The following is an 18,077-nucleotide window of genomic DNA, read 5'->3' as shown; positions in this document are numbered from 1 at the left end:
TGCTCATGGTAGGAAGTGATGATATCTCCGCCCAGAGCTTGTATGCAATGAACTCGGATGTGAGTTGACGGTGGTCCGGCTGCGCATCCTTGCCATCAAGCTTCGGCCCCCGACACATGTGAGTGGCTACACAACTTGTTATGTGCCAAGAGGGCCCTTTTTTGAAAGGTCTTGCACGGACAACCCATGGGCACCTTTTATCCACACATTTTAGCGTGTACCGCTTCTTCAAGTCCGAGTGAACAACGATGTAAGGGCGATGATGCTTAATGGAGAACTCCTTCAACCATATCTTCAATTCCAAGAAGGTATCAAACGTGAGTCCTTTAGAGATCATAGCCGTCCTACCATCCACATCTCTCTTGGAAATTGGCCTAGCTCCAAGAAGTAAACTTTTGCCACCATCAACCACGACTCCATCCGCAAGACTTACATCACGGAACAATGGTACCCGAATATCCCGTCCGGTTACCTTCTTGAAGATCTCGGCTCTTTCGGCTTCCTTAGCCGTCAAGCCATCCTCGTCAACTTCCTCTTCGGGTCCATCATCATCCGAGTCCGACGCATAGCATCGGGAATAAGGAATGGAGTGGTCCATCTCCTCTTGCATCCAATATTTATCCAAATCACTGACATTGGTGTCATTCATCTCGAAACCATCATCACCATCGTCATGCTCGTCATACTCATTCTCCAACGGAGGTTGTTGGGCAATGGGAGATTGGACAATGGGAGACTGGGTGGCTTCTTCTTGGCTCATGGGTGGCGGACTCCTCTCTTGAACGGGGGAGGAGGGACGGTTAAGGTCAAGCTCGATACGAGCATCAACCGTCTTGGTTGCAAACAACTCCAAAGCCTTGTCTTGTGACTCGGCCATCGTCTCCTTGTAAACGGACCAACGTTGCTCGGAGTTGATACGCATTGTCTTCCAACGGTTGTGCATTCCAAACCCCACATTATGTCTTCCCTCTAGCTCAACACCGTCATTTGGCTCATTCCAATTCAACTCAACCCTCACTTGTGCTACCACCTCCGCAAAGCTAGGGCTAAGGTCAAACACCAAGTCAACCTCTTCCGGGTCCGGCTCTAGGTTTCCCTTCAAAAAAGCATCCTTGTCCACATGATGAACATGAACAATTCTTTCCATCCCCCTAGCATAATGTGAACAACACATACATACATGTCTTCATTAGTTACCATAATCAACATAATCTACCCATACAACCTAGCACACTACCATTTCTCCTACTTCAACAACCCTAACATCCAACCAAATCCACATCCACCCTCAAATCAACCAAATCCACATATAGGGTTTCACATGTAGATTCAACCAAATACACAAAATCAATGGATGAAAAGGAGGGGAACGGAGGAGATTACCTCAAGGAACGGGTTGGGAACGATCTTCACGGACAGATCTGACGAAATTCAACGGATTTGAGTAGGGATTTGAGGGGGGGAGAGAGAGAGTCGGCCGCCTTTCTTGAGGGAAGAAGAACAGAGGGAGGAGAATGGCTGGGTCGGGCTGGGGCAGGCTCACGCGGCCACACATAACAGGATGTGTGGCGCCCCTGCCACGGGTGTCGATTTGTGCGGCGTCACACATCCTACCACGTCAGTTTCGAGCACACCTCAGCATCGACGGCGCCACGTCGGATGGGAGTGTGGCGCCGGCAGCACGGGCGCCACTCGGCCATGTGTGGCGCCCATGGGAGGGGCACCACACAAAAGGGTTAGATGAGTGAAATAGTTAGCCCGGAGGGTCAGTCTGTGCTATAGTTTCAAAAAAGGTTATTTCTGTGTAAATCGCCTACCTGGGCTGGGTCTGTTCAGTATAAGGTTCACATTTGTGGCCCAGATGTGCTTACTGGGCCAGCCCAAGTCGTCTCGCGAAACCCTAACCAGGAACCTTGTGGGAGATGCGGCTATATATAGCCAGGCCTGTTCTTGCCGTCTGCCCATCGTCAGCCCGCCGCCTCTTCTCGCGTTCTCTCAATCTCTCATTTGCCCTTCTTTCGTGCTCTCAAATTGATTCTCTCTGCGTTGTTTTCTTCGATTCGACTTAAGATTTTCGCTCCTCGTTGTTTTGATTTCGCAAGATCAGCTTCTTGTCTGGGCCTTGAAATTCACGGCTACAGCCAATCGGCAAATCATCCTGCCATCTTGCTAGATTAAAGTCGGCTTTCAACTCACCTGGATCTGATTACTCGATGATTTTCCGGGCCCTTTCCGCCGGCACATGCCATTAAGTTCTCGTTTCCCCTTTTCTTGTTTATTTTGCAAGATCAGCTTCTTGTCTGGACCTCGAATCTCACAGTTTCAGCCAATCGGCAAATCGTCCTGCCATCTTGCTAGAGCAAAGTCGGCTTTCAACTCACCTGGATCTGATTATTTGATGATTTTCCGGGCCCTTTCCGTCGGCACATCAATCATGTATTTTTTTCTTTGTTGTGTGTGTTTATGTGGAAGTATAGCAAACTCACTCTGTCCCAAAACCTGTCCATGTTTTGAGGCAATTTCTTCGTTTGCGAGATGGATAACCCGAATATCTCGTCCGCGAGTTAGGTATTCCCGTGATCTCGTGGAGGTGTTTTGGTGACATTCACTTTGTGAACCAGTATTTTAACTTCCGTTTGAATATTTGTTTATTTTGTTATTGGGGATCGGTATATTAATGCCTTGCGTAAAGAAAGACCTCACATGTGACGTAACGAGCTATCTCCAGGAGCAATGTATGGAGCGACCGATCTCAGAAACTCAATCCATGTTTAGAGCGCCGGTAACTAAGGAGCACTACAGAATGCTGATAACTAGAGAACCTGATAATGCTGATAACTAAAAAGCACCAGAGAATTGTTAATGGGAGACGCATTGCTTTTACGTCTGCTTCAGTATGACTGGCATTCAATAAGTTGCTATATATGTCAAACTGTCAGAATCCTTGATGTATGCGAGTGAAAAAATGTAGTTTATAAATCTAAGAAAATCTAAGCTGACAGCTTACAAGGCTGCCATTTGATTAAAGTTAAGAACAGTTTCGCTTGTCGATTGAGGTCAGACGCAAGATCCCTGTCAAACAGGGGTTTGAAAATCTAAGCTAACAGGGCTGCCACTTGTTTAGCAAGTTGATAACAGTTCTGCTCATGATACACGATCGAGGTGATCCAAACAAAAAGTTAGCAGCTTACAAGTCTTCCATTTGATTAACAGTTGATAGCAGTTTCGCTCATGATACACCTATGATCGAGGTGATCTTAGAAGCAATATCGCCCTTTGTAGCTGTCCCTGCTCTGGTTCTCTGGCGTTTATCTCCGAACTGAATGTACTGACTACTGAAGGCAACGTGAGCTGAATTCTCTGGCCACATCGATGTTGAACAGGTGACGCTTTCCGAGATCGCAAGTTGCATCATAGCTTCTCTTCCATCCATTGTCGGCCATCGAGGCAGCTTTGGTATCTGGTAATGCATAAGCACTACAAAGCACAAGGGCAAAGATTTAAACTCCATGGTGGCCTAAATGTTTTGATCAACAACAAAGCGGTGGCAAAAGAAAGAACATTCTAGATTTGTCGACGATAAAAATTGTGAAAATCCAGATGAGCACAAATTCAATTCAGAGATCACAATCAATCTAAAAGGCCAAAAGAGTTAATCCTACAAGCAAAGAATCAGCTAACTGACTTCCTACAAGTTTCTTCACTACATGATCCAATCACATCGATAACTATCAAAAATAAAAACATGGTATATTCAGAGCCTCTTTGTTTAGGTTTTACGGACTTTCCACAAAAATAAGCAAAAATAGATGTTTTCATGATTATATGGGCATTTTAGACAGTTCATCAGATTACAGCCAGACAGCTAGCTAAGTTGCCAAAGAGGCCAGCAACAGCCAGCCCAAACAAAGAGGCCCTCATCTAGTTAAGTAGTAAGATTACTGGGAACAACACATAATCAATGAAAACAAGGCTAAGAGCAATGGGCATAGCTCGTGGTTACTATGTCTACATAATCACATTATGTGCTACCAAAGCAGATGTTTGTGGAAGATTTTAGACCTCACCTTTCCAACACATGATCTGCTTCCTGAATATATATCACCATAGTCATAAGAGATTATTCATTCTGAATCTCTCATTCTGCTTGTTTCGGAATCTATGAGCAGCCAAAACAGCCCACACATTATTAACATAACATATGAAGCTGTGTTCTGATATATCTATTTAATCATTCAGGAGAAATGCACATAACACTAGAACGCTGTGCTACAATTTTAATTGCCGCAATCTATAAAGCAGGCCATGAGATTCTTAATCAAAGGAACAAACATATAAATGAGATATATAATATATAATAGTCTTTTGAGTCTCATCCCAAAACCTACAAATATATAGACGTGTCCACCAAATAAGCACCATAAAATTTATTAACATAAGATGCAACCCCTGAGAGCTAATTGATCTTCAATAGGCCATTTGTTCAATCCTTGTCTATTTTCAAATCAATTGCTGCTGTGTTTAATCTTTCTCTTTATTTCCTAATTCGCCAACATTTGGATCCATAATCTTTGTCTGTTTTCAAATTGTGACAAGCTGTAAGCCTTTAATGTCTGCATGCTTATCATATAATCATATCAACAATTAGTGGGAGAAGCAGGAGCAACAGCTAATGTACATAATACCAGAGGGACAATATACCTAAGCAGATGATGGCCTGGTCTAAGCTTGGCTTCTTCCCCCCTCTCAAGGTTTAGCCTAATTTTGACCATGAAATTAACTACTCCCTCCGATCCATAATACGATGTTATGGATCAGAGGGAGTAATACAATATGAGTCATATGCCACAGAAAATATAAAAAATGCAAAGCATTTACCAAGTAATTAGACTGCTTCTGTTTTTATTTCTGACACTTAGTGTTCAACGTTTGAAGGGTAGGTATAGCGCAGTGGTAGAGTATATCCTCCTGGAGGTCCTGCGTTCGAATTCACCTCTTCGCATAAAAGCAACGAAAAGGCTGCCTAGAAATCCCCTTCACCAAAAAAACCCCAAAGGTGTGGGAGCTTTGGGTACGCGCTTTTGAGTGTCCAACGTTTCCTTTAAAATTATGTGCTGCAATCTAAAGATGTATTTTAATATGCCAGCATCTTATGTCCATAATTTTAGTGATAATACTTCACCGTGTATAGTACCTGTTAGTAAAGGAGGAGGCCGGCTGTTGCTATGCACATTCAGGAAAGTCTGAAGAAAAAGAAAGCAAAAACAGGTGACAGTAAATGGGAACCACCACCATTAGGAGACTAAATGCAAATTGTTGATGGCTCTTTCCTAGAACAAAATGGTGTGGGAACAACAGTCAACAGGCATTGTAATTCGTGACCATCTACGCAAAGTAATTGTTGCAGCTGGGTGTAGCAATGCAGAAGAATCAGAAGCACTTGCTCTCATCGATGGACTAATGCTAGCCAGTGAGTGGACAAAGGATCCAATTATTTTAGAGTCAGACTGTATTTCGGTGCTTACTGATCTGCAGCTAGGGAAGGTGTCCTTGTCAGAGAAGCATTTATTCAGATTTTGTAGATTATGCTTCGGTGTTTGGGAACTGGAAATCTATCTATGCTAAGAGCATCTCCACCGGTGCCTCCCAAATAAGTGCCGGTACGGGCGCCGGCACTGCATCCTCCATTTGGGGTGCTGCTCCCACACCGGCGCCCCCAAACCGGCGGCCCAATAGGATTTTTTTAGACAAACTAAACATTTTCTTGTAGTTTCATTTTCATGTCATTCAGAACTGAGGAATGAATATTGTTTCAGCAGAGCGAATCCGGGTTCACTTCACTGGCAGTAAAACATTATGCATTCCTCGATTCCGGATGACATGTGAAATCGGCTTCAGCTCTAGCCTACTGGCCAGCCGACTCCATGGAGAGGTGGACGATCGACCGCTGCTCCTCCGTCGTCGATCCCCCGCTGCTCTCTCCGCCGCGAATGCCAAGTATGCCGCTCTATCCGTGGCCGCCGCCTCCTGACGATGCTGCTGCTCCAGCTCCTCCCGTCGCTGACGGTGCTCCACCTCCTGCCTCCCGTAGCCGAAGCTGCATCTCCTCCAAGCGCCGCCGCTCGTAGACTTCATCCTGACGCTGCTGCTTCCCCCCGCACCTCCCGCCGCCACGCAAGCTCCTCCCACGGCAGTCCGCTGCCGCCACTCCGCCTCCTGCTGCTGTCGCTCGTCCGCGACAAATGCATGTACGATCGCGCTAGCGCCGCCTCCTCCCACGCCTCGTACTCTGCGAGCTGCGGGTCCTCCTCCACGACATCTATGGTAACCGCTAGCGCCACCTCCTCCCACGCATCGTACATTGTGGGTTTAGATTTTTGCACGATTGGAAGGAGGGGTTAATATAGACCAGCGGCGAGGCGGAAAACCTCCTGCGCGGCGTCATGGCGGGAAATCTTCCGCGCGGCCCATCGCAAAACGCGATGCACCGATGCGCCTGATTCGCGCCCTTCGCGAAGGGGCCAGCACGGGGTTGCCGGCGTTTCTATTGGGCTCGAAAACTAGCCGGCGCTTTTTGGGGCTTTTTGGGGCGCGCCGGTGTGAGCCCATTTTGGCCGCCGGCCCCCAAAACGCTATCAGGGCCGCTATGGGGCGCCCCGGTGGAGATGCTCCAAGAGAGCAAAAAACGGTGTTGGTCATGAGTGTGCTGCCTTTGTGCGGCGGTAGGTGTCGGGTGTCTAGAACAATTGTTTCTCAGGCCGTATAGCTAAGGCGCTGGCCTTAGATTGTAACAGAACATTATCTATCGAATGAATGAAGCTCTTTAGCACTAAAAAAAAGAAATTTCGCATACAGAAAAATCAAATGAAAACTAATTAACGGTTTGCAACAATTCCCAAACTTGAGTTGATTAAATGTTCTCTACGAAGAACTGGGTGCATCTTCGAAAATTTTGTCCTAGAAATCACTACCATTACAGAATTACAGAAATAAAAAAAAGTATATCCCGATGAGCATCCCTACTCGCCACCATGGCAGCAAAAAATAAAGAAATTTGCAGAAACAATATCACAAAAACCAACCTCTTAGAACGCTTGTGCTGGCTGGGGTATTGGGGAAGGGCTTTGCTGGTTTCGAGAAGGATCAGTGTCATTCCTACTGCAGAGCCTCCATCTCACACACCTTATTCAAACCAGGCAAAAACTGAATGAAATAAGCATGAACTCCAAAATGGAACTATAGCACAGAAGAACAAAGTGATCTGGGTAACAAACACTCACTCTGTGCAGCTTAGAGTGGATGAGCTCATGAGCAGAGAATCGGGAGAAAAGCATTCAGCAAGAATGCACCCCTTCTTGCAAAGTTTATGGTTTCAATTGAAACGACTTCACAGCTCTTGAAAAGCATTCAGCAAGGATGCTCCCCTTACTGCATTATTCAGCAATACATATTTTGCCAAATGTGGCAATTTCCAAGACTTTATAACAGTTCCGAATGTACAGCACATTTGAGGTTTTCCAGGATGCAAGACTGCCAGCATGTACAAATCTACAACTATGTTCTAAACAATGTCCACAAAGGATTGGTGCACAGACCTGAGATGGCCATAACACTCCTCGCTGCTCCTGAAGTTCGCCAAGCATGCCCAGCAAATATGGCTGCCACATCTGCACTCAACATGGTTGCAGCCATCAGCTTTCTCGATAGTGTACCCACAGGAAGAGCAGTTCTTCACATTCTCCTTCCCTTTACGCCATTCACGCAGTGTCGCGTCTGGGTCTTCCTTGTATTCTTTGTATGCCTCACATGATATGAAAGGATGATACTCAAGATGGCACTTGGTGCAGATCTCCACATAGCAAGCCCCACAGACAAAAGGTTTGGCCTCTGCATCTGGAGCTGCCACCTCGTAGATCGACCGGCAATCCGGTGTTGGGCAGAAACGGTACATTCCTGCCCTGGATGCAACAAATGCCCTCAGGGAAGCTCTAAATAGGTCATCCATCTTCTCTTTCGACACAAGGTGCTTCAGGTCAACAATGAGGAAGGGCTTCTTGCACCCGGTTCTGAGGCAACAAAGAGGGAACCCATCATGTGATTTTGTGGCAGATTCACACTGGTCCACCAAGCAAGCACGACAAAACACATGCGCACATGTTTCAAGCTTAAAAGGATCTTCAGTCTCACACAAGCAAATAGGGCATGTATCATTTGACAACTCATTGTCATCCACCCTTTGTTTATCTTCTTTACTGCCTCCAACATTCTCTGATGGAAGTTGAACCAGAGCATTGCTTTTAACAGAGATTATCAACTCGGAGACCATCCCTTCCACTCGTCGCTTGTCCTCTTTACTGCCCCAAACTTTGAGTAAATGGCGGTGCTTATGTAAGTCAACCTTTACTGTGGGCATCTCTTTCTTGAATCCTTCCAGATCAACTCCAAAATTTTCAATTGTTTTCTTCATCAAGTCTGGAGGGAGGTTATGCCCACGAAGAAAAATTTCAAGAGGCCTCTTCTCAAGGAGCTGCAGAAGTACATGAACTAATTTCTCCTCTGCTTCAGCCATATGATGTTGGTTTCCAAAGACTTTAATATTTAGACTTCGCCTGTCATACATAATGTAAGTACCAGTCTCTTGTTCAATTGATTTCAAATGTGTTACACCATCACGGGACAAGAGCATATGAACTGCACTTAGTGTCAGATCTGGGTGGTTTATGGTTTTCCCTTTCATCAAAATTTCAAGCGGCCTTCTCAAATCTGCTATTGTTTTGGTGGCATTTGCAGTGAGCTTTACTCGAAAAATACCATTCTCAGTCTTCTCAAAACTGTAAGACACACCTGCATGATGTAGAGCCATTTAAACTTCAAACTCAGCAGCAGATATAAACACACATTCTCCTAGAAACATCAATAAAGTAACACCCCATTGATGCTAGAGCAAATGGCATGCTCCCTGACTTAAATTTATATATGAACCATAACTCATAATGGTTATGAAGAAGTTGAGATAAAATATAAGGTGACCTATATAAGTACTCATGTTCCCTGACTTAAATTTATATGAACCATAACTCCTAGTGGTTTTCTCCCTGGAGCAAATAAAGATGGAAAATAATGTAACTGGGAACCACATGTGCATGATCCTATCTCAAACCACCTTATCAGCCAGTATAGACTTTTTGAAGTTTCACAAAAAGAACACAGCAAAGCCAGCAGTAGTAAGTTGCTTCCTAGGGAGGTAGGCATCCTAGATGAGGGAAAAGATGGCTCAAAAATACTGGCTAGCTCATATAAACTAAATTAAGTGAAAAAAGGACAAAAAAGAATAAAAAAGCAACCGGAATATGATTCAACCAACGGAACAGTGAATTTTTTTGAAAGTATACAGGGAATGAGGAGTGCATGCACACCTTTTTGGCTTCGGAAACTCTCAAGCAGAGAAGCAACTTCCAGGCTGATAACATTGTAAACACGTACCGGACAGGACAGAGTGCTATGAAATACATGCTTGCATTCTATGATCTGCCAAGGTTGACAACAAGGAAGAATACTTCCTTGCAGATGGTCCAGTGCTCTTGCAGCTTCTTGATAAAGACTTCCATCAAAAGTTAAAGTTGCTCTCATCATTGAATCATTTTCCTCTGGAGGGAACACCTCAACACGGAAATTTTGTCCAGGAAAACTCTTGTTTCGCATGAATGAAGAAATTTCTCTAATCAATGCTTCTTCACATACTGAAACAGAGGGGCCAGCTATGGCTCCCTTGACCCTGAGTAAACGGATATTAAGGATTCTCCTTGTTGTTGTGCTACGGAAAGCATCATACAGTTCTGGCTCCGTGACATGCAATGGAATTCTTTCGACAAAGACACAGTTCTCCTCCTTCGTACTAACCCTACAATTGACATACCTTCCATCAATTCCTAGGGCAAAGCAGTCATTTGCAACAGATTGAGCTTCCCCGCTGGCACATGTTACAAGTGCAAGGCCCTTGCTTGGCTTACGTGGCCAACATAATTTAGCTCTTACTGCAGGAAATGGTAATCCTTGATTATCGGAAGAATACACAGGAACTACTTTTAGGGAAGAACCATGAAACTCTACTCCGTTCAATTTTGAGACAGCATCTTCAGCATTTTCAGGTTTGAGGAATGTAAATTTACCCCATTTAGTTTCATCTGAAGCTATGCGGAAATTTCTGGCGAATTTATGAATATTAACAACACCGGAGACAAGACTATCCACCAGACAAATGAGCTCCATCTCATTGATGTCATGGGCATTTTGATGCAGAACCTCTACTGTCAGATATCTCTTCTCAAGTTCCAAATGCTTGATTTCAGCACCTGAGCCAAATAGTGCAATGGGAGAACTGCCACACCTCTCAGGAAATAAACTTCTCTCAAGGCATTCATTCCGCATCATCTTACCTTCACATTCCAAAGCATTGTTAACAATGCAAAAGACCTTTTCCATGTGCTGTTCTGTAGCAAACAGAATAACCTCATTATTTTTGAAGTTAATTTCAACAGTTAATCGGTCATCCCTGCATTCTTCCTGGAGACGTGAGACAATCTTCTGCTTATTTTGGCCAGATTTGCCACAAAATTTTCCTAGCAGGTTATTACCAAGCCCGCTAATCACCTTTATCTGCAATTTCTGTTTCTCCAGTTGCTGAATGAAAGACATTGGGTGAATTGTACACAAGGCATCATGATCAACAGCAGTCACGCATACCAAATATTGATTTGGCACTGACAAGATTTCTGCAAACACCACCCACTCTGGCTTGATGCCATAATTGAGCAATGAGCATGAAGGATGAAGGTTCACAACCTGATCTGTAGAAATCACCTGGTAACCAGACCTTTCATGTCCTAAAAACATAGCAAGATTACCTGCAAGAGATGACAGGATAATTCTCTTCAGCAACTTATCATGCACAGTGGGAGCCTCAGGATTCCAACACCAATAACTTGGGATAATAATGTTCAGCTCATGCTTTAGGCACTTTTCAAGTTCTGATATAGTTTCCTGGCACCTCCTCATGGTCTTGGCGTTGATGCTGTTCTGCCAGCACCACGTATTCCTGTTTTCATGTCCATCCTCCCATTTCTTATAAACAGCGAGTAGAGTGAACAGATCTCCATCTTGGTGACACAATCGGACCTTCTGAAGGTCAGCTTTATGTTTCTCCTCATCAGTGCCCACTCTACAAAATATACTGCTAGAATTTGCCATAACAGCAGCTAAAACAACACCTTCCTTCCTCAAACCAAAACTGAAGCAATCAAGCATAATTTTTCCAAGCCTTGGCTCAATTCCCAATTTTACCAAGTGGCGTCCAATATCAGTCAGCTCAAAGCAATTATATTTACATTTGATAGCACCCAACTGTTCAAGGTTCTTCACAGCTATATTGATAGCTTCTGGATTTGGGGCATCAACAAACTCAAAATTTTGTGCATCTTTAACACCCAAAGCAAGTATTCTCAGAACAGCAGTGCCGAGATGAACTTTACGGATTTCAGGTTCTTGATGCACTTCCATCATACTGAAGTCAGATTGGGAGTAAAGCCTATAACACTTCCCTGCTCCCGTTCGACCTGCCCGGCCAGCACGTTGATTAGCTGAGCTTTGGGAAATCCAATTTACTTTCAGGACATTGAGGCCGCTGGTAGGAACAAATCTGCTCTCCTTGACCAGACCAGAATCAACAACATACTTCACTTCTTTTATAGTCAGTGATGTTTCAGCTATATTCGTGCAGAAGATAATTTTTCTCTTTCCAGGAAAGCTTTTAAAAACACGACTCTGTTCTACAGGGGAAAGCTTTCCATGCATAGGAAGAACCACAGCCCTGGCATCACTGAAATTTTCACAAGCCCATTCAACTTCCAGTTGAGATGTCAAGAAAGCAAGGATGGCACCCTCGTCTTCACCCTTGTGAATAATGCTTACCTGTCTTATAACATCATCGACATAAGAAGCAGTGGCACAAGCACCACGCGGAGAATTTAGCCCAGTATTCAAAGAAGCCTCCACTGACAAATCTGGCACATATTTAATTTCAACAGGAAAATTTCTCCCTTTCACATGGAAAGTTTGACAGCCATAAAAATATTCAGCAAGTCTATTAGCGTCAGCAGTGGCAGACATTATAATGAGTCGCAAATCCAACCTATCAAGCAGCTTCTTCTTGATCAAAGCTAAGAGAAGATCAGTGTTCAAGCTTCTTTCATGAGCTTCATCAACAATGATATATGAAATGCCACTCAGGTCTGTATCGTCCATATAGTGATGTAAGAGACAACTATCTGTGCAAAATATGATCTTAGAGCTTAAATCTTGGGAATTAAAAAAGCTTGAATATGATGACACGAAATTGTCCTTGTAGCAGCCCTTGCTTTCTTCATCTACTCTATGTGCCAGCGACAGACCAGCAACTTTCCGCGGTTGCGTGCAGACAATTGAGCCATTTGCAGCAAGACCTGAATCAGCAAGAAACTGGACTAGTTGTGTGCTTTTCCCAGAACCAGTTTCCCCAATTAAGATCATAACCTGTAGAGAACAAAGTTCATACAAATTAAATCATGATTTTTGCATCAGCATGTCATGCTCTGCAAACGCAAATGAACAGATAAAACTAAATACACAGAAAACTGTGGGTAAAGCCCAACGCTGATTGCTGAGTATTAGACAAACTACATAATCAAAAATAGGAAATTTATATCGGAACAACGTGCCCGCGATTGAATCCTGCCGCAACGGAACAACAGGCGTCGGATCTGTTTTCCCCTGGACACGTGGCAAGTTGACAATAGTTCGCGGCAAAAAAACACCATGCCCTATTGGATCCTGTAGAAACGGAACAACAGGCGTGGGATCTGTTTCCCCCCTGGCCACGTGGCAAGTTGCCATTCTTTCGCGCCAAAAAAAAAATTAACGCCACGCCCTATTGGGGTCCCAAAAATTTGTTGCCTCGTCAGCAAAATGCACCTAATAGTCCTTTAGAAAAGCACAAACAGGATTATCATGTCAAGTTGCCAATACAGATGAAAATTTTATAAACTCGATACACGAAACTCACTTTAATTACAGCTTCGGAGTACACCTAACCTACGTATACGAGGTTAGAACTAAATGGCACATTGTAATAATTTGATAACATGCACAACAAAACTCCATAAACTAGTCTTTCCCCATTATTCTAAGCATGAAGTGGTAATAAAGGATCGAATGGTTCACACTGCAGTGCAAATTTGCAATGTCATGAAACCCACCTGGTTATTGAAAATGTGATCGAGAATTTTTCTGCGGTAAGCGTAGATGGGTAGCCCCTCGTTGAGCCTCCTGCACTCGCGCAGCATCATCATGTGCAGCCTCACAAAGTCCACATCCTCGTCTTCCCCGATAATCCCAAACACATCCACCCCCTCCCCATCCACCTCTTCCTCGCCATCCGTCCCACATAACATGGCGCGCCGTATCGAATTCATGGCTGCTTTGTACTCTGCAATTTTGTCATCCACCAAGTCCTTCTCAGCCTCCAGTGTTCTCTTCTGGAGATCGAGCTGATCGAAGTCGCGGAGCTTATTGTGGGCGCGCAGGCGGTGTTTCACGGACTGGATGGAGACTGCGAGCTCGGCGGAGCGGGCGGCGCAGCGGGAGACGAGGTCGGAGTCGAGGAGGCGGGACGCGTGGGAGGCGAAGAGGGAGGCGAGGAGCGGGTAGGCGTGGGCGGCGAGGGGCGCGTCGGGGAGGTGCGGGTTGATGAAGTGGAGGCCGTCGAGGCGGAGCGACCAGAGCTCGCGCGCGGCCTCCGCGGCTTTGGGGAGGGAGCGGAAGAGGAGGCGCGCGGCCTGGCGGCCGGAGGAGGAGACGGAGAGGCTGTCGGGGGGCGGCGACTGGAGGCCGGCGACGAGCGCGTCGATCTCCGTGGCGGACGGGGTGGAGGAGTCGGGCGCCGCGCGGAGGAGGATCACGGCGTACTGGCGCGCGTGCGGGGGCGGCTGGCGGTGGTGCTGGTTGTGGTAGCGGTGGGGAGGCGGGGAGCCCCGATCCGGCGGGCGGTACGGGCGGCGGTCGTGAGATGGACGCATGGCGGCGGCGGCGGCGTGCGTGCGCTCCGAGGGTTTGCGGAGGTTTGGGCGATGGATTTGCCGGTGTCGAGCAGATCGCTTCTGCAAAGGACGAACAGGGGACAGGGCGATAGAGCAAATAAACCGTTCTATATGCAGATAAACCGCAAATCTTGCATCAGGGTCGGTTCGGTCTCGGGCTGGCCGGTGTAGAAGGTTATAGAAAGACTAGAGAGTATGTGTGTAAAACCCTTTTCCAGCTCACCAGAGTTCAAATCCCAGATTTGACACTTTGATGTCTCATAAAGGCAGCATCCTTGATGAACTTAAACTCTGGGAGGCGGCGAGAGTTGGAGGGAGAGCGATAGTGCCGCGAGAGTAGGCGTAGGTGTGTGTTGGGGTCTTTCGGTGGGGTTGTTCGCAACCCTTTCCGTCTCTTGTAAATTGTTTTGCTGCCTTCTATAAAGATATGGTGCGCCTTTGGCGCACTCTCGAAAAAAAAAGATGTCTCATAAAGGCGGAATATTCTTCAGTGGAAGGCGATGTTCCTGTCGACAGCGAGGCGCCTGTGGTGACTTCGTCAATCTCAAGACCCGCCGGATCAGTTCTTCGATGCAGTATCTTGAAGGTGCTCATAGGGGTAGGGTGTGCGTGCGTGCGTTCATAGGGGTGAGTGTGTGCGCGTATGTATGAGCGCCTTTGATTGTACTGTGTTTCGCAAAAAAAAAAAACCTTTCCCTCTAGATACGATATAAGAGCATCTCCAGCCGCGTCCCCCAAACCGCGCCGAATTGAGCGTTTGGGGGACATGTTCTGTTCGTGCCGCGTTTGGGGGACGTCGCTCCCTAGCCGCGTCCTCCAAACGCCTCCCCCAAACATTTAAAATACTTTTTTTTGGCATTTTTATTTCAATTTCCACAAACTAATACATAATTGGGAACGTGGTTTACACGAAGAGACAGTTTGGAACATGGTTTTCCACAAACTAATACATAGTTTGAACCATGGTGGACACAAATATAAAATTTTGCAAAAAAACTAAACCTGACTAGACCGTGCATCGAAGGTTTCCTGTGTTCGCTGCTAAGAAAGAACACTCGAGGCACACCCAGTCACCCAAACTGGAAAATCCAGCGGGAGGATGGTGCCCTTGTTGGTTCTACATATGAGGCGAACATCCAGAAACTTCCGTGCACGTATTCGCTGCGAAGAAACAACACTCTTCATCATCAGTCGTCCTCCTCGTCGGTGCTGTCGTCGTGGTAGTCCCGGCGGCAGCGCATCTCGTCGAAGACCTTGACGCTCATGTCCCTGTCGCCGAAGTAGGAGAACAGGAGGATGAAGCCGGCTTCGAGGTTGTAGTGTCGCGCGAACTTCTCCCAGCCGATGTTGAGGTACATCTTGCCGCGCGCGTCGTAGATCACGTCGACGATCCACCGGTAGTAGCCGCACGCAGCCTCCCGTAGATGCATCGTGCGCGGGCGGTCGTCGCCGGTGACGTAGTCGGCGAAGGAGTCCGGCAGCCTCTAGATGCTGCGCGGGTCGCCCTTGAGGACGAGGACGAACTCGAACAGCACGTCCGGCTCCACGTCCATCTCCGACGATGAAGCCGGCGGCGTGGGAGGCGACGGCGAGCGTTCAGCTCTGCCGCGGCCACGACCACGACCACGGCCGCGAGGTCGGCCTCCGCCTCTACCAGACATAGCGTCGAGTCTTGTTGAGATGATGGCGGCTAGGGTTTGGGAGAGAGGCACTAGGGTTTGTGTGTGAGAGGGACGATGAGACGCGGCCCTTTTATAGGCCAGAGGGAGGCGGAGGAGCGGTGGCGCTCATTAACACCGGCACGCAGAGCTAGGCGCGACGGGACGCGTCGCTGCGCCTCTGCGGGAACTGCACTGTCGCTGCGGGAACTGCACCGTCGCTGCAAAGACAATAACTTCCGTCGCGAGGTAGGCGACGGTTAGGTTAAAATTTATTGTGCCGCTGACGGGTCGGCCCCGCCACTCCCCACCTCGCTTTTCGGTGTGTCCAGCGTCCCCGGAGCGTCCCCTATGGGACGGGGATGGGCTCGGGGCACCGGACACCGTATCGGGGCGCGCCGGACAAAATTCGGGTTTGGGGACGCGGCTGGAACGGTTTTTTGGTCCGGCGCACCCCAAATTGCTTTGGGGGACGCTTTGGGGGACGCGGCTGGAGATTCTCTAATGAGTCCTGCAACCTCTGCCGGCTCACCGGTGCTGAGGATGCATAGCGTAGATGAAGTAGATGAACAATAAAGTCGAACCGAATGTGAAAGAGCTCTTTATTAATCTTTTTGTCAACTAATACGTACAATGATTGAACTTTATATATATATATATATATATATATATATATATATATATATATATATATATATATATATATAGGGTCGCACTATTCTGAAACCGGTGCTCAAAATATTATTTTGAGCACCACCATCCTCTATAAGGCCCGATCCGTGGAAAAAGGAAGTCAACCCACGTTCCCAGACCAAGTTCGATCACCACGAACCAACAACCCCCGCCTGCCCCACCGCCGGGAATCGCCGCCACGGCGCCACATGCCCCGGCCATGGCAGCCCCCCGCCTGCCCCGCCTCCGGGAACCGCCGCCCTGCCGGCCCCTCCGCGGGGAACCCACACAGCCGCCTCCCGTGACGGCCGCCCCTTCCCTGACTCCGGCAAGCACAGCCGCCTCCCGCGACGGCCGCCCCCTTCCCTGACTCCGGCAAGCACAGCCGCCTCCCGCGACGGCCACTTCCTTCCCCAACTCCGGCAAGCACAACCGCCCCCTTCCCCAACTCTAAAAGTTTTCAGCTAGGCGGCGCTGCCCTTTCTTCCGCCATCCGCGCCCCCGTCTCCGGGCTCCCTCCCGCCTGGTCCTCGTGACGCTGCAGGTGAGAGAGACTCCGCTACCAGTCGCCGTCGCCCCGGCCGCCGCCTCGCTGTGTCGTGCGCTGACGGAGGAGTACCAGCCACCGCTGCCCCGTCCTCTGCAGCGAGTAGGGAAGCCCCACCGGTTGCCGTCGTCGACCCGGATGCAGCAGCAGCAGCAGTACAGGCTCGTCCTCAGCAGCAGCTCGTCCTCGCAGCAGCAGCAGTACGTGTGCAGCACCATACCATCGACTTCCAGTTCCGTCGTCAGGTGCGACGCCATGCAGCGCCCACGCGCGAAGCCGCCGCTGCTTCGATCTCTCTAGGCGAGCACAGCCGATGCTGCTTCTCTCCTTGTACGCGTGTGTTTGCTGCTGCTCTTGCTGCCTTTACTCTTCATTCGTGTGTTGCTGCTAGCTACTCTCATTGCGGTTCTCTTTTTTTATGTTTATGTTCGGCAGTTTGGACAGATTGAGAAGAGAAGTGCATATGAGAAGAGAAGAGAAGTAGAGCACTGGTCTGAACTTTGGCGTCAGGTCTGAATTTCTTCGGCGCCTCGTCTGAACTTCACGCTGGTCTGAACATCAGGTGTGCCGGAGACCTGCTACATCTACTGGCCCTTCACGATGGTGCCAGGAAAGCAACAACCTCAAGCCTATCACTGAAATTTCAGGTCATTGTGAATGCATAATGCATGGTTGATGTACTTTTCTTTTTGTTCCCGTTCATCTTCCGTGAAGTTCGCATTTTATGGAGTTTGTCAGCTGGGAAGTTGAGGTCGTTCGTGTGTGAATTGTGAAATTCAATTTTCTCTATGTGAAGTTCAAAAATGGTTTGTGGTTTGCGCCGCCTCGACCTCCCTGCTCGTCGCGTTGGGCCTCATCGAGCGGCGGCCTCCTGGGATTCGCTGAAGCAGCGCCTGCCTACGCTCCCCTCCTGCGCGCTGGCCGGGAGCTCCTCACCGCACCTCATCAACTCCACCGCACGGCCGTCGCCACGAAGCGATGAAGGCTGTTGGTCTTGTTTTTTCCGTGAACGGGTTGTACTGCACAGACGCGGAGGTTGTACTGCCATATTGTGTACCATTGTATGAGGCT

The 18,077-nt window shown here is 47.7% G+C and overlaps 1 protein-coding gene across 1 annotated transcript; it reads right to left on the bottom strand.

Annotated features, from left to right (window-relative positions):
• Positions 1 to 2,950: 2,950 nt before the first annotated feature.
• LOC124664861 (ATP-dependent RNA helicase DEAH12, chloroplastic-like) lies at positions 2,951 to 17,263 on the bottom strand. The gene is made up of 8 exons (XM_047202286.1): positions 17,023 to 17,263; positions 13,290 to 14,236; positions 9,417 to 12,567; positions 7,281 to 8,844; positions 7,083 to 7,182; positions 4,702 to 5,243; positions 4,068 to 4,159; positions 2,951 to 3,477 (listed from the first exon to the last, which is right to left on the bottom strand). Exons 1-4 carry the CDS (start codon positions 17,261 to 17,263, stop codon positions 7,562 to 7,564), a joined length of 5,622 nt encoding a protein of 1,873 aa, XP_047058242.1. The 3' UTR covers positions 2,951 to 3,477; positions 4,068 to 4,159; positions 4,702 to 5,243; positions 7,083 to 7,182; positions 7,281 to 7,561.
• Between the last annotated feature and the right edge of the window lie 814 nt (positions 17,264 to 18,077).

Source organism: Lolium rigidum, chromosome 6 (assembly GCF_022539505.1).
Source record: "Lolium rigidum isolate FL_2022 chromosome 6, APGP_CSIRO_Lrig_0.1, whole genome shotgun sequence".
Classification (NCBI taxonomy): Eukaryota; Viridiplantae; Streptophyta; class Magnoliopsida; order Poales; family Poaceae; genus Lolium; species Lolium rigidum.
The sequence above is the reverse complement of the archived record's forward strand: the minus strand, read 5'-3'. Positions and strand labels throughout refer to the sequence as shown.